The 25,704-nt window shown below is 53.5% G+C and overlaps 10 protein-coding genes across 10 annotated transcripts; 5 read left to right on the top strand and 5 right to left on the bottom strand.

Annotated features, from left to right (window-relative positions):
• Positions 1-813: 813 nt before the first annotated feature.
• On the bottom strand, positions 814-4,089 carry MYCGRDRAFT_72396 (uncharacterized protein; the record flags this gene model as incomplete). The annotated part of the gene is made up of 1 exon (XM_003852226.1): positions 814-4,089. One exon carries the CDS (start codon positions 4,087-4,089, stop codon positions 814-816), a length of 3,276 nt encoding a protein of 1,091 aa, XP_003852274.1.
• Positions 4,090-4,589: 500 nt separating this feature from the next.
• MYCGRDRAFT_93373 (uncharacterized protein) lies at positions 4,590-7,717 on the top strand (the record flags this gene model as incomplete). Its single annotated transcript, XM_003852485.1, has 3 exons — positions 4,590-5,462; positions 5,513-5,668; positions 5,720-7,717. 3 exons carry the CDS (start codon positions 4,590-4,592, stop codon positions 7,715-7,717), a joined length of 3,027 nt encoding a protein of 1,008 aa, XP_003852533.1.
• A 76-nt stretch (positions 7,718-7,793) lies between these two features.
• On the bottom strand, positions 7,794-8,673 carry MYCGRDRAFT_104605 (uncharacterized protein; the record flags this gene model as incomplete). The annotated part of the gene is made up of 3 exons (XM_003852225.1): positions 7,794-8,071; positions 8,122-8,241; positions 8,292-8,673. The coding sequence occupies 3 exons, from the start codon at positions 8,547-8,549 to the stop codon at positions 7,994-7,996; spliced, it is 456 nt and encodes a 151-aa protein (XP_003852273.1).
• Positions 8,674-10,350: 1,677 nt separating this feature from the next.
• On the top strand, positions 10,351-10,993 carry MYCGRDRAFT_30682 (uncharacterized protein; the record flags this gene model as incomplete). The annotated part of the gene is made up of 4 exons (XM_003852486.1): positions 10,351-10,477; positions 10,527-10,648; positions 10,696-10,806; positions 10,862-10,993. Coding segments are annotated over 4 exons (492 nt in total), but the record flags the coding sequence as incomplete, so codon positions are not given.
• Positions 10,994-12,116: 1,123 nt separating this feature from the next.
• Positions 12,117-13,059, top strand: MYCGRDRAFT_93372 (uncharacterized protein; the record flags this gene model as incomplete). The annotated part of the gene is made up of 4 exons (XM_003852487.1): positions 12,117-12,324; positions 12,386-12,508; positions 12,561-12,770; positions 12,833-13,059. 4 exons carry the CDS (start codon positions 12,117-12,119, stop codon positions 13,057-13,059), a joined length of 768 nt encoding a protein of 255 aa, XP_003852535.1.
• A 355-nt stretch (positions 13,060-13,414) lies between these two features.
• Positions 13,415-14,274, bottom strand: MYCGRDRAFT_93371 (uncharacterized protein; the record flags this gene model as incomplete). Its single annotated transcript, XM_003852224.1, has 2 exons — positions 13,415-13,746; positions 13,803-14,274. The coding sequence occupies 2 exons, from the start codon at positions 14,272-14,274 to the stop codon at positions 13,415-13,417; spliced, it is 804 nt and encodes a 267-aa protein (XP_003852272.1).
• Positions 14,275-15,903: 1,629 nt separating this feature from the next.
• Positions 15,904-17,418, top strand: MYCGRDRAFT_72395 (uncharacterized protein; the record flags this gene model as incomplete). The annotated part of the gene is made up of 3 exons (XM_003852488.1): positions 15,904-16,006; positions 16,073-16,868; positions 16,931-17,418. 3 exons carry the CDS (start codon positions 15,932-15,934, stop codon positions 17,416-17,418), a joined length of 1,359 nt encoding a protein of 452 aa, XP_003852536.1.
• Positions 17,419-17,576: 158 nt separating this feature from the next.
• On the bottom strand, positions 17,577-18,416 carry MYCGRDRAFT_72394 (uncharacterized protein; the record flags this gene model as incomplete). Its single annotated transcript, XM_003852223.1, has 1 exon — positions 17,577-18,416. One exon carries the CDS (start codon positions 18,414-18,416, stop codon positions 17,577-17,579), a length of 840 nt encoding a protein of 279 aa, XP_003852271.1.
• Positions 18,417-18,860: 444 nt separating this feature from the next.
• MYCGRDRAFT_93368 (uncharacterized protein) lies at positions 18,861-21,437 on the bottom strand (the record flags this gene model as incomplete). Its single annotated transcript, XM_003852222.1, has 3 exons — positions 18,861-19,436; positions 19,491-19,799; positions 19,956-21,437. 3 exons carry the CDS (start codon positions 21,435-21,437, stop codon positions 18,861-18,863), a joined length of 2,367 nt encoding a protein of 788 aa, XP_003852270.1.
• Positions 21,438-21,707: 270 nt separating this feature from the next.
• Positions 21,708-25,410, top strand: MYCGRDRAFT_93367 (uncharacterized protein; the record flags this gene model as incomplete). Its single annotated transcript, XM_003852489.1, has 5 exons — positions 21,708-22,765; positions 22,816-23,515; positions 23,708-23,994; positions 24,044-24,944; positions 25,054-25,410. 5 exons carry the CDS (start codon positions 21,708-21,710, stop codon positions 25,408-25,410), a joined length of 3,303 nt encoding a protein of 1,100 aa, XP_003852537.1.
• Positions 25,411-25,704: the final 294 nt, after the last annotated feature.

Here is a 25,704-nt window from a genome sequence, read left to right as displayed (position 1 = left end):
GTGCGGAGTGGGAGCTGGAGCTGTCGACGGCCCAGGAGTCGGGCCAGTGGAGGTAGCCGGAGCCAGACCAGCAGGAGGAGCCAGCTGCCGCACCAACTCATTGTCAGGCACATCAATCGGCAACTGCAACAACTGCACAAACACATCAAACACCTGCGTCGCTCTGTCTACTTCCTCCAGCACCGTGGTGGTGGGCCACAATTCGTTGGCATAGCGGTGCACGAAGCTGTTGGCGAGGATGTCGGCTTCCCTGAACCTGTCATCGGGTGACAGGTGGCCGGTGAGCTTGGATGGATCCAGAAGGTTGATAGCGTGGACGGTGGCGAGGTGGCGGAGGGTTGCGGCGTCTTGGTGATCGAGGCGAAGGGTGTTGAGGGCGGAGGTGAGGCGGTCGAGGGTCTCGGTGAAGGTGGACATGGTTGTGTTTGGTCTGATTGGAGTGAAATTGGAACCTGGTTCTCACACCGATCTGTACGAGACGACGACTGTTGAAGGAGGGTAACAGATCTGGACGAATGAGAGAATTTGGTCATATAGTTCAAACGATGTTGGGACGATTGCTGAGAGAAAGACCGAGATGTTTGTGCAAGAATCATCGATAGAGCTTACGCGAATGCATTGGACCTTTGCATTGCTGCATACTCCAATTGCTCGCCTGCTTTGGAAAGCTCGAAATGTTTGTCCAGCCGGCCCAGTGCATCCTAGATGCAGGTCGACGTCAAAGTCCCGCCTGCAATGTCTCCGACTCTTACTCTGTCCGCTCAGACGTATGTCGACCAGCTCATATTGGCCGGCCTAAGCAGCCATACTATATTATCTACCACTCTTCTTCCCTCCACTCCCACCCTTCCTCTTTTTCCCTCCTCCATCCTCAACCTCTTTCAACGCCTCTCCCAGCGCTTGCCCCGCTTTCCTCTTCTTTTCCTCTCCCTTTCCCGTTTTGACCGCAATGGTCAGCACCTCATCTTTGCCACTCTTCTTCCCCTTTTTCTTCCTCTCAACCTCGTCCCTCACCGCCTTTTCAGCAGCTTCCCAACCCTCTCCCGTCGTCTTATCGCCACCCATACGGTCAAGCGCTAGACTGTCAATCGCCGCGCGCTTACGCTCTCGCTCGGCATTGTCCTCAACAAACTCATCCGCCGCGTCCTGCAAGTCGTCCGCCAGATCTTTCGCTACAGCCTTGCCATCAATCTCGATGGTACCTTCACCATCCCGATCGACTCCACCAGAGGTAGGAGCATCCGGCATCTCCTCCACAATCGCACCTTCTTGCACCTTCCTCAAAAAAGTCGAGATTTTCCGAATGACTTTGACGAACATAGCCAGTAGCTGCGACATACCAACGCCCAATTCCTTCTCCAGGTCTTCGAGGACTTTTCGCTGTAGTCCGATTGCACAGAGGAGGGACTTTTGAATCCCAGAAAGAGTCACGCCGTCGGAGCCGGTGCCGAGCTGTCCGGAGAAGTATAGAGCCGCGATGCGCGGTAGGAGGTCGAGAATGACATGGTAGTCGAGCATGTTGTTGGCGTAGGAGTCTAAGCGCTTGATGTCCCATGGTGAGAATGTCGCGTCGAGGTCTTTCTTCGTGAGAGAGGTGGCTGTACCGATAGATGACGAGCTGTTGGTGAAGCCTTTCCGTGCGCTCTCTTCGATGGCGAGAGCTTGCACGCTACCGAAAGCGCGAAATTGGTAGCCTAGTAAGGAGAGGAAACGGGAGTGGAAGTCCTTCGCGTACGCCGCAAGCCAGCTTCCGTCGGCGGTGGAGGAGTCCGCGTCGAGGGTGCGGAGCATGACGCAAGTGTGTTCACCAGTCAGGTCGTTGGCGGTCTGGCGGAGGTAAACGGGAGCGAAGCCTGCGCGGTGCCAGAATTTGTGGAGGGGTTGAGTGAGACCGTAGGAGACGCCGAGGTAGTCTAGAGGTGCCGGTCGACGTTCGGAGAGGCGGGCGAAGAGAGGAGGCATCGCGGTGATGTCGCGGATTTTGACGTTGTCGGTCAAAAGGGAGGATTTCTCGATGTCGGAGTCGGAGACTCGGGGCATGGATGCTTCTTCTGTGGAGATCGGGAGGGAAGATGATGACTCGTCGAGGGAGATGTGTTTGCCTTCGTAGAATTCGGTGAGGAGTGTGAGAGCGCGTGAGCCGTATCCCATGCTGGCGTAGTCGGGATTTGTGGCGATGCGGACAATGCGAGCGCCGGAGAGACCGGCAAATTCGGAGTCCTGGAATTGTTGAGAGACAAGCCACGGAATAAGATCGCCCCCCGCTCGCTGTCCGCGCGAAAGTGAGTTGAGAACGCTTTCGCGAGATATTTGGCCTTCCAATGCGAGTTGAAGGACGCACAGAATTTCGGGAAGGCGGTTGGAGTCTTCTTTGACTGGAGCGACAAGCACGAAAAGTTGGTGGGCGGGTGCATCGGACATGAGTTGAAGATCGTTGGGTGTGTTCTTGTAATGAGAGGCGACGTAGAGAGCCATCATGTTTTGGAGAAACTTCTCGCTGACGGGGTGGAATGAGAAGAGAGTGTCGCGGTTGACTTGAAGGAGTTGGCATTCGGAAGGGTGGGGCGTGCCATGTATGCTTGATGCTCGAGGGAGTGTAGCGTCGAGACAGAGAAGTCGATTGAGCCATTTCTCGACTGCATCGCCTTGAGCGTATCGGATTGGCTCTGAGAGGGTGATCTCTCGGAGTGAGCGAGATGTGCGTGGTGTGTAGTCGACGTCCTTCTTGTTGCCGTTTTCTCTTCCAGTGACCTTTTCGTCTGATTGCAGTTTGGAGCCGCCTCTTGATTGCTCACGCAACTGTTGAATGAGCTTCAATGAAAGAGATCGACCAGTGCCTTCATAGCCGTTGATCGTCGACGCCATGAAGACGAGATATGGACCCATGAGCTTCTTAACGAGCGGAAGTGGAATGGCTGCGGCCTCGTCAATGACGAGCAGCTCAGCCTGTCCAAGAGTGTATGCATCTTGAGGTTGGATGTATTGGATGGTCTGTCGATGTTGTCGGTGAACATTGACCCTGACAATGGCCTTGTTGAAGTCGGGATTTGTAGATTGGATAATGGTATAATCGGAGTGGTCGAGGTACCCCAGCGCATCGAAACCCTTGAAGACGAACTCGAACAGAGTCTTCAGATTCTCGGGCGAGGGAGAGGTGATGAAGATGTTGCTGTAGCCATGTGCAATGGCCGCTGCGATAGCCACACCCAACGCGGCAGATTTACCTCGTCCACGAGCTGCTGTGAGAGTGACCGTACTTGCCAGTGTCTTCTCTGCGATGGCCTCCACGAACGTAAGAAGTGCTTTCGCTTGATCGACTGTCTTTGCCAGTTTGACAAGATCTCCCACCGGTTTTGTGTCCGCCAGATTCTCCTTGATTTCCTCCAGCTCCAGTCTCGACTTGACCTTCTCGTTGTCCTCGTCTGAGATTTGCTTTTCAACCACGCTCTTTCCACCCGAGATGGGCAAGACATTCATCTCGTCGTCCACAACCAAGCAAGATTCGCAGCTTCCCAAAGATAGGATGAATCGCTCGTTGAATCGCGCTGTCACATCTCCATGGGCCTCTGTCCGGTATCGCGAGTGAATGTCCATGGATAGAGTATACAGCTGCTTCAAGCTGTTCATGCCCTTCAACAACAGCAACACCAATCCTCCACCTTCGACCGTCTCCATTGTCCTTGCAAGCAAATTCGGTGTGATCGCCTCAAAGTCCTGCAGAATGCACATGCCGTACGTGTTTCCCAGAATCTTCTCCGTCTCCTTGTAGTACACATATCGAATGTTCTGTGTGCTGACGAACAGCTCGAATGGATCCTCATTGTCCGTGTCACGGACACCTCTTTTGATCTCCTTCTTAATCTTCTTCTCCCGTTTTTGTCGGTGAGAGGAGAACCCCAGAAGCTTGTTCTTGTACGCCCATAGCACGGATTTGTTCAACTTGATGTCAAGATTGAGCAAAATGTGGTAGAGGTTGACGATGACATCCTTTTGACGGTCGCCGACGATGACAAAGAAAGATCGCTTCTTCTCTGCCATGCCATTGCGAATCAGCGCCGGTATGCGCGCATCGATGGCTTTCTTTGGCATGATAGCGGTAGTCTGGACGGAATGGGAGGTATTCAGGTGTTCGGTTCGTGCTAGGGGACAACGTAGAGGTGATCAATCCATGGTCACCTGAAGTCTAAGATCTCAAGTGCTAGATCGAGATGTCGGACGGAGGAGGAGGAGGAAGTAATCGGCGGTGATGTCGAGCAAGAAGTCGACTTTCACAAGCCAATTTTCAGATCTTCCTTCCTCCAAAAACTTTGGCGCTAGCAGGGAGACAAGCTTCTCCACGATCTGCATCGGCACGTGGCCCCCAAACGCCCGCCAAAACCTTGTCCTGCTTTCTTTCAGCCTGGAACTGAATCGCATGAACTCTCGGGCCTTTCTTCCGTTTCTTGTTGTTGTTGACAACCGCGCCGTTCGTGTCGCCTACCAGGCACGATCGCAGCATCTTCATGCTTGCTCAGCTTGGCAAGGACCAAGCACTACGTTATAGCGCTCGTATTGGACAATGCACTACAGGGAATAAATGAACGGACGCAATGGCACGACCCAGGCAATTTGGCCGGCCTGCACGTGAGACATATCGATTCCTGGATGTCGTGTCACTGAAAGCTGACGGACCTCTTCGCAGTGGCCTGGTCATCGCAACCTACCTTATCATCCGCGAATCTCCTACGACCTTCGCCGCCGATAAGCCAGTCCATACCGCGATCGCAACGTTTGCAATATGTGGAGCTACAGTACTTATCGCAAGCCGATCGTTACCCCGAAAAGCAGTGGTATCGAGCAAGAGCGGATACGACTTGGTGCCGTTGAACGAAGAAGGTCATGCGAACGCCGCGAGAGATGCCTCGCCTCTGCCTGTGCATCAACGATATGATGACGATGGCGATGAAGAGTTGGATCAGCCCAGTCCTCGACAATGGAGATCGCTGTTTCTCGCGTTGGTCTTCTCTCTCTGTCTCAGAGCAGAAGTCTGGCATCGAGTGGTGAAGAATGTGCAGTGCAGTGGAAGGACGTGCACACCCATCATCCCGGTCTTGCTAGCAGCTTGGGAATTCTGGAGAGGACACAGTGCCAGGAAGGCGAGACAAAGGAAAGCCACAAGAGTTTCTTCGGATGACGATGTGGATGCAAGCGTGTACGATGTTCTCCTGCGGCTGGTCGCCCAGAGTGCGGTGTCCGGTGTGGCTACTGCTTCTATGGTTGGATTTGGTGGGCTGTTGGCGCTGAACTCACTGGCGAGCCCTCATGGAACATACATCTGCGCCGGGAATTCTTCTGCAGGGCAGCTCCTGCCATTTTCGGGAACAGTGTCAGATGCAATGATTGCCATGATCGTTGGGCGAGTGGTTACATCAGGAGGGAGGAGTTTGGCCTCGCGATGCGCCCTTCTTGGATGGGCTTTTATGGTGAGTGAGATACTTGCAGCGCTTTTGAGTGCGGAAGCTAATAAGCGCAGTTTTCTGCTACATTCTTGTTTGGCATTGGTGCGGTGTATTACCTCGCAGAAGAGGCGGACCGCACTTGGATTTTGACGATACCCCGATATTACGTTTGGCATGTTCTACGATTGGATGTTTATATTGCATTTGCTCTTCTATCCGCGTTCGCTATGGTAAGTCTCCTTTCCGTGTTCTCGGAAAAGGAAGTACTGATTATTTGGTAGACACTGCATGCAGGTCTGGTAACCACCTCTCTAATTGTTGCATTCACATCGATTGTGACTGCTGCGACACCCTCAGCCTGGACGAACCAGCACCCATTCCCGCCATATTCTCTTGGTCTGGCATATTTGGGCATCGCGATTGCCATTCTTGGACTGCTGGCATATTTGCAACTCGAGACGATCTCCTCCGCATCCTCTCCAAGGAGACGATCACTCTTCTCTTCTCACCTCCCAGCTTGGCTGTATATCCTCCTTCTAGCCATCTTTCTCACGTGGACGGGTCTCAAAATCAACCACAGTACCTCTGTATCCTACCACCCCATCGACCTCCTCATCTATGAAGCTGAAATGGCACATGACAAATATGCCACGCAAGCCGGCGCCAGCAAAGACCTCAAACGAGCCACACAGATCTACCGAAATCGCTACGGCAGACATCCTCCGCCCGGGTTCGATCTCTGGTTCAAATATGCCACTGACAGGAAGTCCGTCATCATCGACGACTTCAACAGCATCAACCGCGACTTGCTCCCCTTTTACGCTCTCACGCCACAGGAAATTCGACACAGGACATGGGAAATGGTAGCCAACCAATGGAATTTCGCGGCAGGAATCAGCATCCGATCAGGCAAAGTCTCCGTCATGCCAAACATTGCACCCACTCACGGCTGGATGGGGGAGGGCGTGGCAGAGATGATTTCCAAATTCTCCGAATACCTCCCCGACATGGACCTAGCATTCAATCTCAACGACGAATCTCGTATCGCTGTACCTCACGATGAGATTGAACGAATGCGTCAGGTTGGACGAGGAGTCGTGCCTGCCGAGAAACCAATCAAAACATTCTCCGCCGACCGCGCTGCAACCTGGGAGGCGATCGAACCTCCACTTACCACCTCACCTCTGGAAGAATTCTCATGGCAGCAGACCTTCCATCGTTACGGCGCAGTCGGCTGTCCTCCCTCTTCTCCCGCCGTCAGATCTCGGGTGTACGACACCTCGTCCCTCTGCACTTCCTGCGCCGCTCCACACTCCCTGGGCGCCTTCCTCTCCAACTGGACCCTCTCATCCAACATCTGCCACCAACCCGACCTCGCCAACCTACACGGCTTCTACCTTTCGCCCGCCTCGTTCAAGTCCTCTCACGAATTATACCCCATATTCTCCCAAAGCAAAGTCGGCGGCTTCAACGACATCCTCTATCCCTCGGCGTGGAACTATCTCGACAAGGCCCTCTACTTTCCCACTGCCGAGCATCCAGACAGACCCTGGGAAGAAAAGAGCAACACTCTCTTTTGGCGTGGCGCTACTTCCGAAGGCGTGTCGCAAGGTTGGGGTCAATGGCAAGGTATGACCCGCCAGCGCTTCGTTTATCTCGCAAATCACCCCGGCACACTTCACCCGATTCTTCTCCCAAACCACCCTTCCACTCCGGACGAAAAGAAAATGAGCTACCGACACCTCCCTCTATTCTCCCTCTCCACGTCAATAGACGTCAAGCATACACACCCCATCGTCCGCTGCGGCGGCGTCGACTGCGACGCTCAAGCGATCCACCTCGCACCGCTGGCCGAGACGACTGTTGACTTCCAAGCTCACTGGCAACATAAATACCTACTCGACTTGGACGGAGCGGGGTTCAGTGGCCGCTTCTTACCTTTCCTGCGAAGTGGTAGTCTGGTGCTCAAAGCAGGACTATTTCGGGAGTGGTGGGAAGATCGCGTTAGGGCGTGGAAGCACTTCGTCCCTCTCGACGTTCGCGGCCATGGACTGGCAGGAACGGTGGCATATCTTGGTGGCGTTGGCGATGGGAACGATGTGCAGGGGATGAAGTGGGAAGCGAAGGACGCCGAGGCGAAGAGGATCGCTGAGCAAGGCAAAGAGTGGGCGGAGAAAGTCATGCGGAAAGAGGATATGGAGATTTATCTGTTTCGGTTGTTGTTGGAGTGGGGACGATTGACGGATGATCGGAGGGATGAGTTGGGATTCGAGGTCTGAGTGGATCTCGTTACATGGGACGATGAGATGAACACGAAACGTTTGAGGCACTTCGAACGATGGGGGACAAGTGAGTAAGAAATCCGCTCATTTCCATTCGGTTCCGCTGGGGGCGTAAAGAACGTGGATTTGTTGTCCTTGTTGAAGAAGACAGACAAAGGAGAGTTGCCCGCATTAATTCCTTCCCTATTGCTCAAAGCCTTCCGCGAGTAACTTTCGTCCATCGTGTCACCCGATCCATCTCGGCTGTCGACCCAGCTGCGGATGAAATCGACATTACTCCTCCGACGGGGGATGGTCGCATGCTCTCTTGACGTTGGCCCATCTCGAGCGCGTGCTGTAGCAGTCGATGGTCTTGTCAAGTCAGCTTGTTGGATTCTCGAAACCCGTTCCGATCCACATACTGCCTCTTCGGCCTCAGCAGCACGCTTCACGGCATCGTCTTCGCCTTCGACTTCGGCATGGCCTGAAATTGGGGGTCTGTGCCAGGCGCTGCGCGTAGAGTATGAGTCGACGCCGACAGGCTTCGTCTGTGTTAGTCGAGAAGAGAAATACCGGGCAGAGATGCGCTCACGAGCTTTTCGACGGGTGCTCCGACGGCGATCGACACAACACCCATCAAAGCACAGACGAGAGAAAGTTGCATTTTGAGTGGAGGGCCGAAGGGATGTTTGACCTGATGGGTAGTCGAGACAGGATTTGATTTGGTTGCAAGTTGGTGGGCATCGCTCGAGTCTTTATGCTCTTTGCACCCTCTTTCACCGTACTGATCTCGAGGCTTGCCCGCTCTCGATCCCGTCAGCGTAGCGTGTGATTGCAGAGCTACGTGCATGACCAACTCCCGAAGTCAGGCGCTGCAGAGACCTGCATGCTTTCCGGTCTCGTGCCGCTTCGCTGTTGGTTGCAGGGTGCCGTTGTATCGTTGTATAGTTGTCACCATGTGTTCGTCGTGGGCGAATCTTCGGCGAATGCCATCCATGAGTATCTCAACGACATTGGCAAAATGGTACGTCGACTGGAGGCTTGGGGGCGAGGTGAGCTCTGGGGGGATGGTGAGGTGATCGAACTCCCTCAGCATCGAAGTGAGGCTTTGGGCACAAATCTTGCAGCATTCATGGCTTCACACCAACTGCCGCTCCTCGCCTGGCTCAGGATTGCCGAATTGAAACAAAGATTCCGAGTCTGCCGCCTTGTCCGATGTTCGACTCCTTGTTCAAAGCTTCGATAGGTCAATGGGCAATCACCGTGCCATCCGTCGGTTACAGCCTGTGCACTGCATACAGGAACATCCACTCGGAAGGCGTCCAGAGCACAAAGGCCTGAAAACATGGGCCTTTGTCGAATCAGAAGCGTCTCATCCAGGCGAGATCGTGTGGACTTTGCATTAACTACCATGTCCGAGATGACAGTCTTCACTCTGCGAGGAATGGTCCCAAAGTGTAAACCGGAAATAATTCTTGCTTTTGGTCCAGGAGCTGTAGCAGCATCCCAGCGCGATCTGAACCATGCATGGCTTCGGCCACGTTGACCGCGGGTGGTGTTGCCGATCCAGTTGCATTGGACGTCTGAAGATGTGATTGTTGGAACTATCGTCGTTCTTGCCTGAGGCAGGAGATGCTTAGTCACCACTCCAACGCCGTTCCATTTTCCATTGGATTCTTCGATAAACAGACACGCCAGTTGCGATTCCGCTCGTAGATCGGCCGCACCACCTTATTACCTAATTCGTACAGTATGCGCACGTTCTCACTTGCAAGGTTCCAGACTTGGAGTCCGAGTCCCTGCAGAGTACTTTCAGCTCACCATCTCAACGGCAGCGACTTCAACGCGCACAAACGATATCACGCTGACCACGCCACCAGGACTGTCATGGGAGATGTCAGACATGCCTACCCGATAGCTCGAGTCATCACCCGATGTACAGCCGTAGCAGACCGCGCAGGTCAGCGAATGAGCGCATTGATGGTTCAAGCCTTCCGGTGTGCTGTTCACTGGCTTCGATTCTCCCTCCTCGCCTGTCATGCCTGCACACCTGAGAGCACGACACGCTCTCATGTCCTGACGTGCTGTGTACTGCTTCTCGCGAGAAGTGGCTAATGCGAAGCTAATGAGAGAGAAAGTATCGGCGTAGGCGCTCCACGTCCACGCTGTGGGATGGGTCCGGTATCCTTCCATCCTGGGATCCTCTGCGAAGTCATCCGGGTTCGTTCGGAGTGTAGCCTCCAGCTTTGAGCGGCTGTCGTCAAGGCTTCACGTGCGAGTATCTGCAAGAGCCCGGATGATGAGCAAATGAGGATCCGACGACAGTTCTATCAACCACTTCCATTTTACTCTTATTCTTCTTTTGGAACTTGTCAGTGTATCGCGTCTGGATATGGAGCAATGCGGAAAGTATACGCCTCTCAGCTGCGAGCACGATCAGGATGTATCCGACCGACGGATCTCTTACGCGGCGCTGCGCGATGGCTTCTTCAAGGTCCTTCCTTATCTTGCTTTATTCTCTGCCGTCATGAACGCACTTCTACTGGAGGGATTGCGCGGGTGCCGTCCGACGAATCAAATTCCGGAACATGGCCAAGTGCTATACTGTGAGCAGATTGTGCAGCCTTCAGAAAAAGCTACTGATCAAAGTAGCTCCTGCGATGGGCGTGCTGCAGCACCAGAGCGTTGTGTTCAAGGGCATGTTCAGCTTGAACTCGTCTGCTTATTCTGGGCCTCCAACTAAAGAAAGCAACGCGAAGTGGGAAGAATTGTACAGTTGTGAGTTGAGTAGCGCATGTCTTCATCGTGCATCACTGATCAAAAGCAGTTGGTATTTCAGCGATTTCGACGAAGGAAGCCAGCCAGATGATCAACCACACGCTCCCGATTCCTGGCCAGCATGGCTCTTACATCACATCCCTATCCGTATTCCATATGCTTCATTGTTTGGTACGTATAATCCGAAGAGCTCTTCTGTAAGAGAGCTGATGATATAGAACGTCATGCGACATGCGATCTACGAAGGACCCGACTGGTTAGACATTGACGAGCTCATGGCAATTTCTCACGTTGATCACTGCATCAACGCGATTCGGCAAAGCCTTATGGTAACGACACTCACTCGACCTTCCATACTCTCTCAGCTAAGCCGTGAGACTGCAGTGCAGCGCAGACATCACGCCGCTCGTTTGGGCTCGACAACGGCACGATGGCAAGGTGAAGGAAGTCATGGAAGTGGTCCACTCATGTCGCAATTTCGATCTCGTCAGACAGTGGGGTCTCCAACGTCAGCTCAAGACGGATTTCGACCGCGATCGTGTCGTTACGAGCGATCCGCTGGGCTGGGGATCAACTTCAATTCCTTGACATCAAGCGGACGCAAGAGATTGGCTCGAGGTCCATGTCTACTGCACAGAGCTACTTGCTCGTATTGATCGAGATCGAGATCGGACATTGTACGAAAACTTCATTCGCACTGCTCGATGTGGCCAGTTACCATACACTGCGTGGAACGTGCAACGTGCAACGAAAAGTGAGTTGCGCTCGACTGAGTGGAACTCGGTGCCGTACCGCAATGAGCAAATTGAGCACCCACTCTGCGCAAGCACAATCGTGGTGTAGCGCTGTTTCGAGCCTCCGGTCTCGCCAGATCGTGCTGTTCGACCAGCAGGTTGCAGTCTAGCGTCAACTGTTCGTCACCGAACCGAACTACCTTCGGTACGAGGCACAGCATCTACGCATAAGCCGATATTGGAAGTCGTCGTGGAAGATGGAGTTGCGATGCAGGCAACCCGAAACGGCGCTGAGCACCTGGTCGTGATTCATGCAGACGATGTTGGTTTGACCTTGCGGGCTTGTCAGGCTAAAAGACGCTAGGCACTGCATGCACGCAGCCCAACGGTCGGGGAAGTTTGGGAGTGGAAGTGCCGCCCTTCAGCGGCTATTCGCGAACGCATGACTTGAGGTCTAACCGAGAACTCAATACTGTCGAATACGAGGTGGCATTGTCACCATCGCCTTCCGGACTACGGTAGGCCTTGTCTAGCGCCATTTGCCTCTGCATGAGACAAGTTGCACGGCCAAAACGATTACAACACCCATGACCTGCTATGACAAGATCGAGGCGCTTGCTTCTCGATCAGCGGAGCTCAGTACCTCGGAATGACCCCTTGCATCTTTCGGATTCCTTTCGATGATACCATCGATGATGCGAAGAGCTGCCTGGCAGACCTTTGAAACCTTCTGGGACGGGACAGAGCAGCAGTCAGAACGCCAGAGATCCACATCGAGGTTGCGTGGGCTGTCTCGCCGGTTCAAAGAGCCATTCACCGGGGACCTCGAAGTTTGCGTCGCCAACGATCTCTTCATCATCTACCATTGCTTTTTGCCATTGTTCAGCTAGCTCACTCGTGCCACGATGAAATACTCTCTGCTCAAGCCCGAGTCGCAGGCAATGGAAGAACGGGGACATGATGAGCAAGAGCCTTCCCACGATCCTTGGAAGCAGCGTTTCACGATCTTGAACATCGTCCTCTTTTTCTTCTCTGCATCACTCCTTCTGCTTGCCGTTCGGATAGAGGATGCACGGACGCCCAGAGACGACTTGGGCTACCAACGACTGTATTGTTCGTCGCGCTAGCCAACAGAGTCTTCTCACCATTGTTCGTCTTTACTGACCAAGGGCAGCCCCGATCTGGAGCGCGGTTGAATACCAGAAAAAGGTATTCTACGCCGATGTGGAAGCCAACAAGAAGTACGTCGGTCAGCCGCGGCCAGAGCTGGACGAGGCCTGGGCCAACATTACCGAAGGTAAATCCGAAGTCTTCTGGCATTACTCCCCACGACTAACAAGCTTGGCAAGGCCATCTGATACTACTGAATGAGACCGGTGTTCGAGCCCTCGGTCAATCGCTGGACGAGGCTGTCAGTCTTGAAGGCAAATACTTTGCCCTCCCCGAGTACTACCACCAGATGCACTGCCTCGACATCATCAGGAGGTCGTTTTGGCGGGAGCACTATTCGGATTTCAAGGTGTTTCAGTTCAGCGAAGAGGCGATCATGGGTCACATAGGTGAGTTCGACTCCAGCTGCAGCATGCTTTGACGGGGCTCGGCCCACTGATGAGTCACGTAGATCATTGCTTGGATCTTCTTCGGCAAATGATTATGTGCACTGCGGACGTTGGACTCATCATTTATTATTGGGAGGGAGCCGACAGGGAACCACAGGCCAAGTTCGCCACTGAGCACATGTGCAGGAACCTGGACCGGATCAATGATTGGGTGCTCGAGCACAAGTGGGAAGATGAGGTTACTTTTGATCCTCTGGACCCACACATGATGTTGTCGCATCGAAACTGATCGCTTTGGCTGGGATGGCAGCCAAGCCATGGACCGTGCTATTCAGGCAGATATGTACTTTGAGTGAACGCAATGCTGAGTTGGCTTTTCACTCGTCTTGCGGTGTCAGTGACATACAGATCTGCCATTCTCCCAACAAATTCCGCTTTCACGATGTTGCGGCCTGCATAGGATGAGGAAGACGATTGCGGACTGTTTGGAGGCAGTAACTTTGTGGCCAAGATCGTGTGTAGGAATATGCTATCGTGTGGTCTCTGAACGACTTGTCACATTGGCCGGCTGCAGACTTCAAGTGCTCTTTCATTGAGCTCAGGTAGGACCAAGATCGAGTCAAAATCTACAGAATGGCAGAATGCTACGATAAGTCCTCGCCATATCCTTCCCACACGTAAGAATCTGCGTGTGGCTTCGCAGAGGCCCACATATCGTTGGAAACTAGTACACTGTGCTTCTTGTTCCATCTCTTTAACGCATGGAAGTTGCGGCACTGCTTGTCAATGCTGAACTGCGCATATGGCCTTGAGCTGTTCTCAACCCAGCGATGAGGGATCAGATTGGTATCTGCGTGGCACTGTATGTTCTGAAGCAGGATGTGCAAGCAATGACCCAGGTGTTGCCAGTCTGCCTCTTGATCTCGAGGGTAGTAGTGATCTGCATACATCTGTTTGCGAAGCTGATCGAGACAGTCTGCGTGAACGTTAGAAAGTGCTTCCCAAGTGTGAGTGGCAGACATTCGGACGTACGTATCTGGTGGAAGACGTCCACTTGGACTGGATACATGTCTTTACCGAAACCCCAAGATGTTGGACCTTGAAAGTACTTGGAGGCGTTGTATCCAGCTGCTTCAAGCTCCTGGCTTCGAACCATTATGATCTCGTGGCCTTCTGCAGATAAATCGTCCCAGTATTGATCGGTGGTGGATGATGGGGGCCCAAGGAAATCCCAGGCTTTCGAAGACGCAATGGTGTAGAGTCGACCGTCGATCGTCGAAGCGGAGATGTCTGTGGGTGTATCGTTGGGGACTAAGTTCCACATATTTTCAGTCAATGCCACGCCGTACTTTGGTTCTGCAACGAGCGTACTGTATTTGTTGCTGAAAGTGAATGGCCATAGGATGTGTGGAACCGTGGGCATGAAATGAACGTTGAACATGAAGGATGCAACATTGAAGAAGCACAACACTACATGCACAGCGAGAAGCGGCAACTGCGACATGATTTTTCTCGAGAGGTAAGGCCAGAACTCGTGGTAGGTGAGCTTTCATAAAGGTGCCAATCGTGTGGTGAATCATGAGCAGCCATGTACTTCCACTGCGTCCCCAAAGTTTGACAGGCACCGTCATAACTTGTCGTCTCCCTATCGTGGCTTCGATATTGTCGTCGGTACGGTAAGATATCATGGTTGCCGAAGATTGGGCGAAGGACTCATCACCAGCTACCGCTCTCGCGTCATTCGATACTCGCAGGATGATGTAGCCCTCGATTCTTCCCTCTGAGTTCAATGTCAGTGATCGAGCAAGCAATGTGGTGCTCAACGGCGTATCGGGTATTACTTCCTCCCGCGAGCCATAGACAGGGGAAATCTCACCCTTGCTAGTACGGAGGTTCAAATGGCCCACCCCGCCAAATTCCTGGATTTTTGGAAACGGCAGCGAGACCGACGTTTATAACACGTAGAATAGAGCCTCGTATATTTCTTCTGCCTATAATATATAACACAAAGCTATTTATATACATCGCATCTTCAAAAACTAAGATAAAAGTTGCTTCTTTATAGTACTATCCTCGTTATTGCGATCCTTATAACCTCGTTTAGAATTTGAAGTTCGGAGTTTAAGTTTCTAACTTTTACAATAGAGGAACGCAAGCTACAACAACTTTACGAGGTAATTAATGTATTTCTATTATAATTATAACTAAGTTTAGAAGGTAGGCTAAACTATATAAAAGCTCGCGGCGACCTAGGAAGCCTACGACCGGCAGTCGGGCGCCGCGCTATACGAAAAGGCGACAGTCTATAGAGTGTTTAATTCTACGAATTCGCAAAACTAGGAATTTAGCGGGGTAGGCTATTTAAAGCTCCGTCGCTAGCGGTCGTTACTTCCTCGCCGAAGTGTCTATAAGGAGAACAAAATAAAAGAACATCCGGCTAACTGCTACTCCTACCAAAACTAGCCTTTGTAATAGAGCCTGCAGCGCCTAAATAGTTTTGCTAACCTTTTAAACGAGCCTATGCCTTACGCGCTCGGGTATCGTACGTACGACCTCGCTTTAGGCTCGGTCTAGTACTCACTTCCCTCGTTGCTAACGCTCGTCGCCTCGCTGTGTCGCAACTTCGGCTCGCTTGTCCGGATATCTATGCCGGGATTTAATCTACGCGGAAGTGATTACTTTTACCCGTAGACAATTAGCCGGATTGTTCTATCCTGTTGTTCTCCTTGTAGACACTTCGCTTCCTCGCAGCTCGCGTGCTGTACCGGTAAGCCCTTGTGGTGTGATGAAGCCAGCCCAACCCTGGAAGGTGATCCAACTCAAATCTCAATAATACATACGGCCAGGTGTGCCGCCTGATTCTTCTTTCAAATTGCGACATGACAAGGGAAAACGCAGTGATTTCCATATCCAGTAGCCCCCCTGTCAGAAGACGAAGTTGGGTTCGTGTCTACGATTCTGTCGGGGTCTAGACGATGTCCACCTTTCGGTCCCCCTCTTGTGTTCCTTCGCTCAACACCGCCTTCTGCCTGGTGGAACCTCAATCGGGACAGGTTGAGCCGTCAGTATCTCCCGTGCATCCGACCCGTATTGTGCTCTGGAGCTAAACTGAACTTGCTACAGACCCGCACGCGAACGATATACGCACCCAGACAGCAGCCATGGCGAATCATTCCGGCTATGAGGCTCGCCTCGCATTCGTCCAGACTCTCCTGAGTGATCAGCTTGGGGTGAAGGTGCGCAACGAACGCCGCAGGTGAAAATGGGATCAGCTACCACTGCTGACTTCATACCGCTTTCAGATGGGCCTAGCACAAGTGACGCCGCTAGCATACGATCCCGAATGCCCTTACACGTATAACAATTTCGTATACGAAATCGCCATACCTCGCGACTGCCAATTCCAATCGGATCCGAGGTCGAACGAAAGCCCTCCGCGGATTGGCTTCGAACCCATACCGAAGGGCACGTCAAAACTCATCATGCGGCTGACGAATAGCTCTGCCATGGGCATCGACCCAACATATCGCGTCGAGAACGAAGTCGCTGCGATGCATCTCGCTTCTGCTGCTCTCAGTTCGTTGCAACACGGGCGAAAGGTCGTCCCGTCGGTGTATGGCTGGGCCAGCGCGGCTGGTGGCGGCAGCAACGGTTCGGAGAGCCAGGGCTGGACTTTACAGGAAGCTTTACCGGGAATAGAGCTGGATGCTGCCCTTCCGCAGCTCACATTGGAGCAGAAGGCCGGCATCATGGCGCAGCTTGCTGAAATTATCGGTGCGCTCCAGAAGTACAATCTGCCATCGACGGTGACAGGATTTGGGGGATTGTCGATCGTGTCGTCAGGCCCGACAACGGCCGATACCATCGTAAGCGGGCCGTCGCCGCTCGAGAGTGCTGGGCCGTGGGACAGCTACGAAGCATTTTTCAGACAGCTCTTGAGCAAGGCTCTGGCAAGCACAGACACGAACCCGCACATCGATGGTTGGCGCGGGACAGAGCTCCGCGCAGGACTTGATATATTCTTGCAGGATGGGATCGCTGCCCTGTTTCGCAAGCTGCTCTCACGCGACAGTCGAGTCCTCACGCACGCGGATCTGGGTGGTAAGTTCCATGCTCAACTGCGAGAGGAGACCCACATGACTCACCAGACCTCTTTCCAGCCGGTGGGAACCTTCTCGTCGATGTCGCATCCGGACAGATCACCGGTGTGCTCGACTTTGACACCGCATGGGTGAGCCACCCATCGTTTGAGTTTCTTCGCTCATTCTACGGTCTGGGCGGAACGTTTTACGGATGGGAACCCAAGCACAGCGACGAGCGGCGCGCGCTCATGGAGGCCAAACTGCACGGCTTCCCTTCGCCTTTGCCTGCGTCGACGGAGACTGTGGACTGGGACATGGCGAAGGCTTGGGAAGACGCTTTGGAGAGGTACGACGTCCAGCGTCCACGCACGATGGCCGGCTTCCAAGGTGTCGCGGATGTGGATGCATTGGTGCAGATGATCGCACCCTGGCGCCTCTGCAATCCGGAGGCTGTAGCTGGACTGTCGAAGGACCAGATCAGAGATTTGAAGAACGAATGCGCGCAGAGTTTGGAAAGGATGCTGTCCCGCCTGCAGTCCGGCGCAGAAATGGACTACGACAACTGATCGTAACACAGGCTTTGCGGAAATCTCCTTTTCGAACGGACTCGCTGCGCGGAGACGAGCCAGAGCACAGAGATTCCACCTCTGAAGAATAAGGAGATGGTATGGATGATTCAATCATGAAATTGACCGCCTGGCGCGAGCAGCGAAGAAATCGCCTCCTATCGTAACAACGCAAATTCGCAGAGCTGATCACCGTCATCGTCATCGTGATGTACACCATTAAGCAATCCCACTTCCTCCGGCAATTCATCAGCCTCGTCCTGTAGACCGAGAACTTCTGGCGCCTCTGGTCCTTGTGGAGTCTCGTCGTCGTCTCCCAGCATCTTAGCTCCCTTGACATATGTTGCGCGGTCCCTAATCTCTGGTACGCCGTCCTTGACACGGAATCGCACACGCTGGATGCGAAACGCGAGCACGAAGTCGCTCGAGTCCTCAAATGATCCGTGTTCCGCTCGCCTGTGCGTTAACTTTCCGCTTGGTCCTACTCGGGCGCCTTCCATGGGTAGGTCTACTCCGCCAGAGGCATTGATGGATCTGCTACTGCTGCTGCGCATGGATGCTCCTCGGGCGATCTTGAGGCCTGTGATCATATATACTGGAGCTTTGTATCGGGTCTGCTCAAGGAAAGCAGCAACGTCGAGGCCAGCAACGCTTCTTGTCACGTAGTCCAGACTTGGTTGGAAGCTCTGAGTCTCAACCTCTCTAACGTTGATCTCGTCATCTGAAGAACAATCGAAGCCTGCGCTGGCGTGAACGCCGATTGTGGCCATGACCTGAGCCCATATACCGAGTTCGCCGGCCAGTAGCTTGCTGCGGGAGCTGGAAAAGCCAGTCTTGAGCATGGGTGGCAGCGACGCTGGGGCTGCAATGTAGCTGTCGACATTGAGCGGCTCGATATCGGACTCATCTGGGCGCGGAATGATGTGGCCGAGCTTGAGTGGGCCATCTGGCGGAGGCGCAATGTCGAAGTTGGGCGAGATGAAGTATGTTTTCTTCATGATGATCTGCTCTGGACGGTAAGATGTGTCGGCGCAGATAGGATGCGCGCGAAGCGATATGGCATGTAGCGCGATGAAGGCAACCCGAGACGCAGTCAGCAATGCAGCCACAATCGATAACTCAAGAGCACCGCTGTCACTGGCCTCTCCATCGCGCCTTCTCCACCAGAAGGCATGCATTACACGTCCAATCAGCAGAGCTCCCTAGAAAGAGATGCAGGCTCGCGTAATGCCCAGCGTCACTGGCCGCCACGAGTGAGTACACGCCGCTCCGGAATCCTTAGCTCGCTTGCATAGCTTCATACTCTTTCGATGGACGTAGCAGTGCCTTAATGCTCACCGGATCGCGACAGATAAGAGTAATCTGCCGGTGGGTAATATGTAGTTCGGGAAAAGCAGACAAATTGTGAGGTCGAACTTGCTATGTGCTTGCATTGTCGTCGATCACCTGCTTTGCCATTCCAGTCTAGCCGCCAAACCCGAAGGTGTAATGTCATTTCCGTTCCAAAGAGTCCAGGGAGCCAGGAAACCGTCTGTACTCATCATCTTCATGAGCTCCTCGACGCCTTGGTATGTTTGAAAGTAATTTGCCCGGTTGGATGAAAGGAGGTTCTGGTGCTGCAGATATCTCATGACATCTATGGCATTCGCGACGATTCCAACAGCCAACGGCGTAGCATAAGAGGTTCCGGATTTGTACGTCTTCTTCGATGCCTCGATAAACTCGATGCCAGTTCCGAGCGTATTCCATTTGTCGGCGTGGCCAGTCGCGGATGGATTGAGATTGCCTATCCATACACCTTGGCCGGACGATGCATTCACACATATCACCTCATGTGCACTCGCGGGAAAGGATCGGGGACCGTTGCGTCCGTGGTTCGCTGCTGCAGCAAACATCTTGATGCCTTTTGCATGGACATCACGAAACTTCTGCTGCAACCTCCCGTCTTCTGGTTGCCTCGTAAACCCGAAGGACATGTTGATCAGGTCTACTTCGTGTGCCATGGCCCAGTCAAGTGCCTACGGTGAATTAGTTGTGTGCTTTGCGAAGCGTTTCTCACGAGCGCGCCTTACCTGAATAATATGATCTGCGGAAGCTGCATCGTCGTCGTTCGCTCTTGTGCTGGTCTTCGCGATATAGAAGTCCGCATCGGGTGCAGTCCGCAAGAGCAGACTCAGAACCCTTGTTCCATGACCATATGCATCATTGACACATCCGTCACCGCCGACAAATGACTGCTTTGCGACGATGGGCCCCATCCTGAGTGCTTCCTCGTGCAACTTGTTCCGTTCTTGCTTGATCCTGAAGAGATGGCCGTGGACAGATGGAGACTTTTCGTTGATTCCAGTGTCGATCACGGCAATCTTAACTCTTTTCTGGATCTGTGATCCTGCGACATGTAACCGACGAAATTCTGCAAATTTTGCAAAAAATTCATGTGCATACTTGACATTGGGAGCATCTGCAGGGTCATCGTGATCATCGTACAGAAGCATTGGGGAGAGCGGCGGTGCTTTGTTGAGCAAGCATACACTCACCTGTCCCGAGCCGTTGATTCCGAATATTGACGGCATAGCCTGGCTCCCGGCCTGCGCTACTACGGTCCTGTCAGGAACATCAGGAACGTCCAATTCGAATCGAAACCTCAATTCTTCCAGTAGAGGCGCAACAATCTTTTCAAGTATGACTCGGCGTTCTGGGAGAGACGCAGCGTCCCAATTCTGACAGACCTCCAGAACGCTCCTCATGCGAACCTCGAGATTCTCGCAAATCCTTTCGTCTTCCAAAAGATCCTGGAGAAGCTCGTCCAGTTCTTCAGCATCCAATGTGTCCTCACCCTCGATGATCAAGGGCTCGATGACTCCTGGAAATTCAATTCTGAGCATGAGTATTCCGAATCGGATCATGAATGCGGCGTCCGGGATTCCATCCTGTGGGCATTCGCTCGGCTGCCACGAACGACACTTGACATATGGTGTACGATAGCCATCCTTGGCGAGGTTTCCATCTATGCAGACGCTGTCCAGATCATATGACTCTGGCAACCAAGGCGTGCCGTAAAGGCAGTTGAGCCATTGTGCGAGAATGCATTGCAAAGCTTTGCGGTATCTGTGGGCTGGTTGTGCAAGCAGCCAGGCTTGCAGCGACTGAAGCTGCGGATCTCTTCGGGAGGGCTCGAGCACCATACCTCGGTCAACATGCCATATCTTTTCTTTGTCATAGAAGATCTCGGTCGCGCGATGCTTGGGCGACTTGCTCAGCACATTGCACAGTTCGCACGCAGATGAGAGGCTTCCCTGAGTGATGGTCCTGTTCGATGTTTTGAAAAGGAAGTCGACGGCGTACCATTTTTGCGAATTCGAACCCGAGCAGAGTAACCGCAAAGCATCGACCTGATCTGCCAAGCTGCCGAGAAAGAGTCTCGTTTGATGGACTTCATGCTGCGAGGAGCACTCGACGATGCGTTTCGAGAGAAGATCAAACAGAATGCGCCAAGCATCGCCGCTGTCTTGCAAGCCCACACTGTCCGCACTGTCCGATGGAGTAAAGGCCTGCGGATCGACAGTAGCGCGCGGACACCGCTCAAGCGCCTCAAGGAAGCTATGGAGAGTATCTAGGACGTCGTCCGCGCGCTGAGCATCTTGCAGTGGCTCCAGATCTAAAGACTCAGCAGCCTCTGCCTCTCCCTTCTCAGACATCAAGCTAGCCAGGAGAGCCAGCTTAGTCATCGTCGCTGTCGATCCATCTTGAACACTTGTTCTAATGGCTTCCAGTATCAGATCCTCCAGTCGATCGAGCAGGAGGCCCAAGAGGTCCAGAAGCGTCTGCAAAAAAGGCCGAGTGGGCTGCGCGAAGTCGATTGCGTCCAGCAAAAGTCCTAGCCTCTCGAGTTTGCTTCGTAGCAGGCTTGCGGTTACTCCAGAAGTGCTGCGAATCTTGCGAAGAGCAGCGAGTCGCACGCTCTTCAGAAGCCCGACGCACGTGTCGATGTCGAGACCACGCCATGCCACCGTCGACATGAGGATCTGCGATGAGGAGAATACTTGCCATGTGTTTGCGTAATTGCGAGGGCGGGCTCTTTTATGAGCCAGGAAGGCGGGGCACCTCTACGCGACCTGCAGGATCCCGGAATCAATATGCAGCCACAAGATACTCCGGAGGTGATGGAGGTGGTCAGCCTCGGAAGTGGTCTGGTGCCGATTGACAGGCGCCGACCTGAAAAGCGTCTTTCTCGAGCAACTTGTCTGGAGTCTTAAAGACAACGAACCACACCGGTGATATGTCTGAACATGGAAGATCAGCGTGCGAAAGTTCTCCAGTCGACTGGTACAGCCATCGTGCTTTCTGCGAGCGACACGGATACTCGGATTTTTGATTGCACTAACAAGTGTTTCGATGCGTTCGATCGCCTCATCGCGGGCTGTCGCCCACCGCGCCGTGGCATAACTCAGCAACTAATGGGCAGATTGGCGCTCTGGAACAAGTACGGAGGTGCTCGCGCAAAGCCAGGATACCGCCTTGACGACAGACTCCGGGGCTTAGACAGCATCGCTGACGCATTTGTCTCGCTCTTGAATACCATAGCATCACTCCTGGATGTCGCTTACGAGGGGGACGAAGCGGGCGCCACATCGGGCAAGACACCATTGGCACTCCAGACACCCGCCGAAGAGTCTCTAGACCAGGAATCTCTCGACTGTCAGTCTGGATGCATGTTGGGGAAACCATGGGATGAACTGACCAGCGTGATCGGCGAGCTCGTAAGCCTCACGCGGACAGTTCGCAAAGCCTCAATCTTGAACAGGTCTACCCCCGTGCCTGCTCATTACCAGCGCAACGATAGCGTGTTCTTCGAGCACACGTGCTGTCTATTGGTGCGGGCGAGATTTCCGGATGCGCGCAGTACTCTCACCGATCAACTGGGCAAGTCAATCGCCGTCCGTAGGAACAGGCTGCTTTACCGCCGCGACCACGAGAAGAAGATGCAGCAGACCGATCATGAGAGGTTGGAGACCTCGGAGGCAGAAGTCTTGAAGACTGAGCCAAAAATACCCAGATTTGAATCTCTGATCCCGACCGAAGCAGTTCCAGGTGGGCAAAGTCTGCCAGCGTCTAGCAGTAACCAGCCGCCTCCAACGATGTTGTCCATGCCGAGACACAGCCTGATACAACAACGACGGAAGGAGCTGAAAACTGCTGGAAGTGTGTTTGGTCGTTCCAGCCGCAATGGGGATACCCTTGTGGTGTATCCAGACAAACCATTTCCAGACGTGCATGACAAATTTTCCGGCCATTGCCCATACTGCTTTGTTCCGCAGTCTTTGCCTCTGACTGACGAGGATTGGAGGTTCGTCGCGGCCTAGTTTGTTCATTCGCTACGCTAACAACCCCTCGCAGGGCTCACGTCGACAAGGACCTTCAGGTCTACACATGTCTTTCGGAGCATTGTGCTGATCCAATCAAGTTTTTCCACAGCTCCAACGACTGGCTAAGCCATATGTTGAAAGAGCATGGAATAGACTGGATGAAGACTGTCCACCTCGGACTCTGGTACTGCGACCTGAAGCATGAGAAGAGCGCCGGCAACAGCATCGAAGACATCACATTCTCGAACGTTGTCAAGTTTGAGATTCATCTGAGTGAAGTGCACAGCCTCGACCGGCGGAAAATAGACATGTTCAAACGGCGCAAGCGGAGGGCAGGGGAAGTAAGAGTGCCTGGTGTGTGCCCGCTGTGTGAGAAGCAACCGAATTCCGTGGGTCAGAGTGATGCCTCGCACTCGGTTTCGAAAGTCCAGGAACATATCGCGTCTCATCTTCGCGCTCTTGCTCTGCTATCGCTACCAGAGCTCGACGAGGATCCCGAGAACTACAGGAACGACGCAGCAATCTCGATAGATGTTGCCTCCGGCGAACATGGCAGCCAATCTGTTGATTCGAATACGCACCAGCTTCTGAGCAACGGTGACTCAGATGATGCAACAGATAATCCAGATCTACGAGATTATACCAAGGACCAGCGGTCACACAGCAGTGACATACCGGCCTCGGACCAGTGGACCGAACAACTTCTACACAGTCTCCTGCAAACCAAAGCCGTACGTTTCCGAGGACCAGACATCACTATCTTGCACATAGAGGAAAGGCTTGGACCATCGCGGACAGGACAGCATCTGTCGTTGCAAACAATGGATTCGATCACATGGGCGGCAGTCGAGGATGTTCTACAGCTTCAGGAGCACACGTTAGAAGCTAAGAGCTTTTTGAACTCTGCGCATGACGATTCTCAGCTTCATGCTGGGCTTCAATTTGAGTTGCATGAGCTCCTGTCGGCCTTGGGGATGCTGACGGAGACTATAAAAGTTGGCAAACCATACTCAAGCCACATCAGCCTCGCTCTGGAGAAATGCCGCGTCACTCTCATTCGGCTTGTGAAGATACTCGAGCAGCAAGGTGGAGGGTCCAGAACTTGGCAGAGTTCAGAGTGGACGCCGGAGTCACATGAGGCAGCAGAAATTGCGAGGACGATAAGCCTAGTCATCGAGTCCGTGAAAACTTATGTTAGAATGGACGACAGGTGGGTCTCGCTCCGTAAGAGAGGTATTCGCGATGCTGACTTCATCAAGTACTAGCGACCGAACTAGCAAGAGCCCTCCCGTGCAATCCGAGCAAGAGGTTCATTCTCAGAAGATTGAAGCCTGGCTCTCGGCGCCTGATCCATGGACAAGCCATGCCTCCGCTCGGCAGCGACAGGAGCCTGGCCTGGGACTTTGGCTATTGCAGTCTCCTTCTTACGTCGAGTGGAAATTCGGACCCAACCAGAACCTGTGGCTGTACGGAGAACCTGGCATTGGAAAGACTGTGCTATACAGTACGGCTGTTGATGACGTACAAACATCAGATGTCCCGCTTGCAATATTCTACTTCTCCTCCTCCGATCACCACAAGCGAACCTATGGAGCCTTGTTGCTCTCTCTCGCTGCTCAACTAGCATGGAAGGAACCTGGCCTATCGGCGATTCAACGGGCATATGAAGACCAGAAGACTCTCAGAGAAAGTGAGCTCGAGGATATCCTGCTTGCTGCCATTCCGACGTACAATGAAGTGTTTCTTATGCTTGACGCGCTCGACGAATGTACCGCAGACGGCGATAACCGGCACTCCACGATGTATTACTTAGCACGACTCTCGAAGGCAGCACCGCAGCTCAAGATCTTGACAACAAGCCGCGACCTACCCGACATACGGGACTCCATGGCCGTACTAGGAGCGGAATCTGTCCATGTCCCGCCGATCGCTGATAGAATTGTATCCATTGACATTCGCGAGATTGGACACACATCCAGATTGAATCCGAGGAGGCAGGGTCCGCATGACGACTTCCCTGAACGTGGACGCCGCATGCAGCTATGGCCGTGGGAACGGGCCGCCAAGAGGCACAGGTCACGGGCACAGTCAAGACCGCCACCCTGGCTCGAGGAAGAACGCCCTTTCAAATGGCATAACGAGCGACCGAATCGGATAGAGGTGAGACAAGATCGGATAGAGGTGGGACACGACTGGCCTGGAAGATCTGTTCCGGAACCCACCACGACCGAGCTCGCCCCTTCTCGTTCAACTGTTGTTCGCTGGCAAGAACGATCGACTGCCGCCCGAGATGAGCAGCTCTACCGTCGGAGTCGCGATGAGGATGAACGACAAGCAAACGTCGAACGAGAACGACGAGCCACATCTAAGCGTCGGCGCCGCCGAGCCATTGACGATGACCAGGCACAAAAGGAACGTAGTCGAATTGTCGACTCTGCACGCCGCCAGCAAGAAGCAGTCGACTTGTCGACTCTGCACGCCGCCGCTCTCAAACGAGCGGAGGCTTACGAGCATGAGGAACGACGCCGCATCGCTGCGGAGGAAGCCAGGCGAACCCGACATCGCGACCATGCTGCTTCCGCGCTGGAAAGACCAGAGATGGACGCCGCGACACGGCAAAGGTTAGACGACGATTACGATCGTCTATTGGAAGAAAGAGACAAGCCTCAATCCGTTCGTCGCCCCGCTGATGAAGCAGGATGGCTTCCTGTTTCCACAGGGGGAGAATCCGAGATCGACGCCGCTACCGCTCGAAGCATCGGAGAACATGACCCTTTGCCACGGGAAGGGCACGAGGTTGAACCACCTCCTCGCGCCGCCGAAGACGAATGCTCTCCCCCCGGAGGCTCGCCGCCCACGACTCGGCCAGTGAAAGTGAGAGTGCACAACGGTTCAGAGTCTCCCCAGCCAAACCCGCTAG

The sequence above is a fragment of the Zymoseptoria tritici genome, chromosome 5, assembly GCF_000219625.1.
Source record: "Zymoseptoria tritici IPO323 chromosome 5, whole genome shotgun sequence".
Taxonomy (NCBI): domain Eukaryota; kingdom Fungi; phylum Ascomycota; class Dothideomycetes; order Mycosphaerellales; family Mycosphaerellaceae; genus Zymoseptoria; species Zymoseptoria tritici.
The sequence above is the reverse complement of the archived record's forward strand: the minus strand, read 5'-3'. Positions and strand labels throughout refer to the sequence as shown.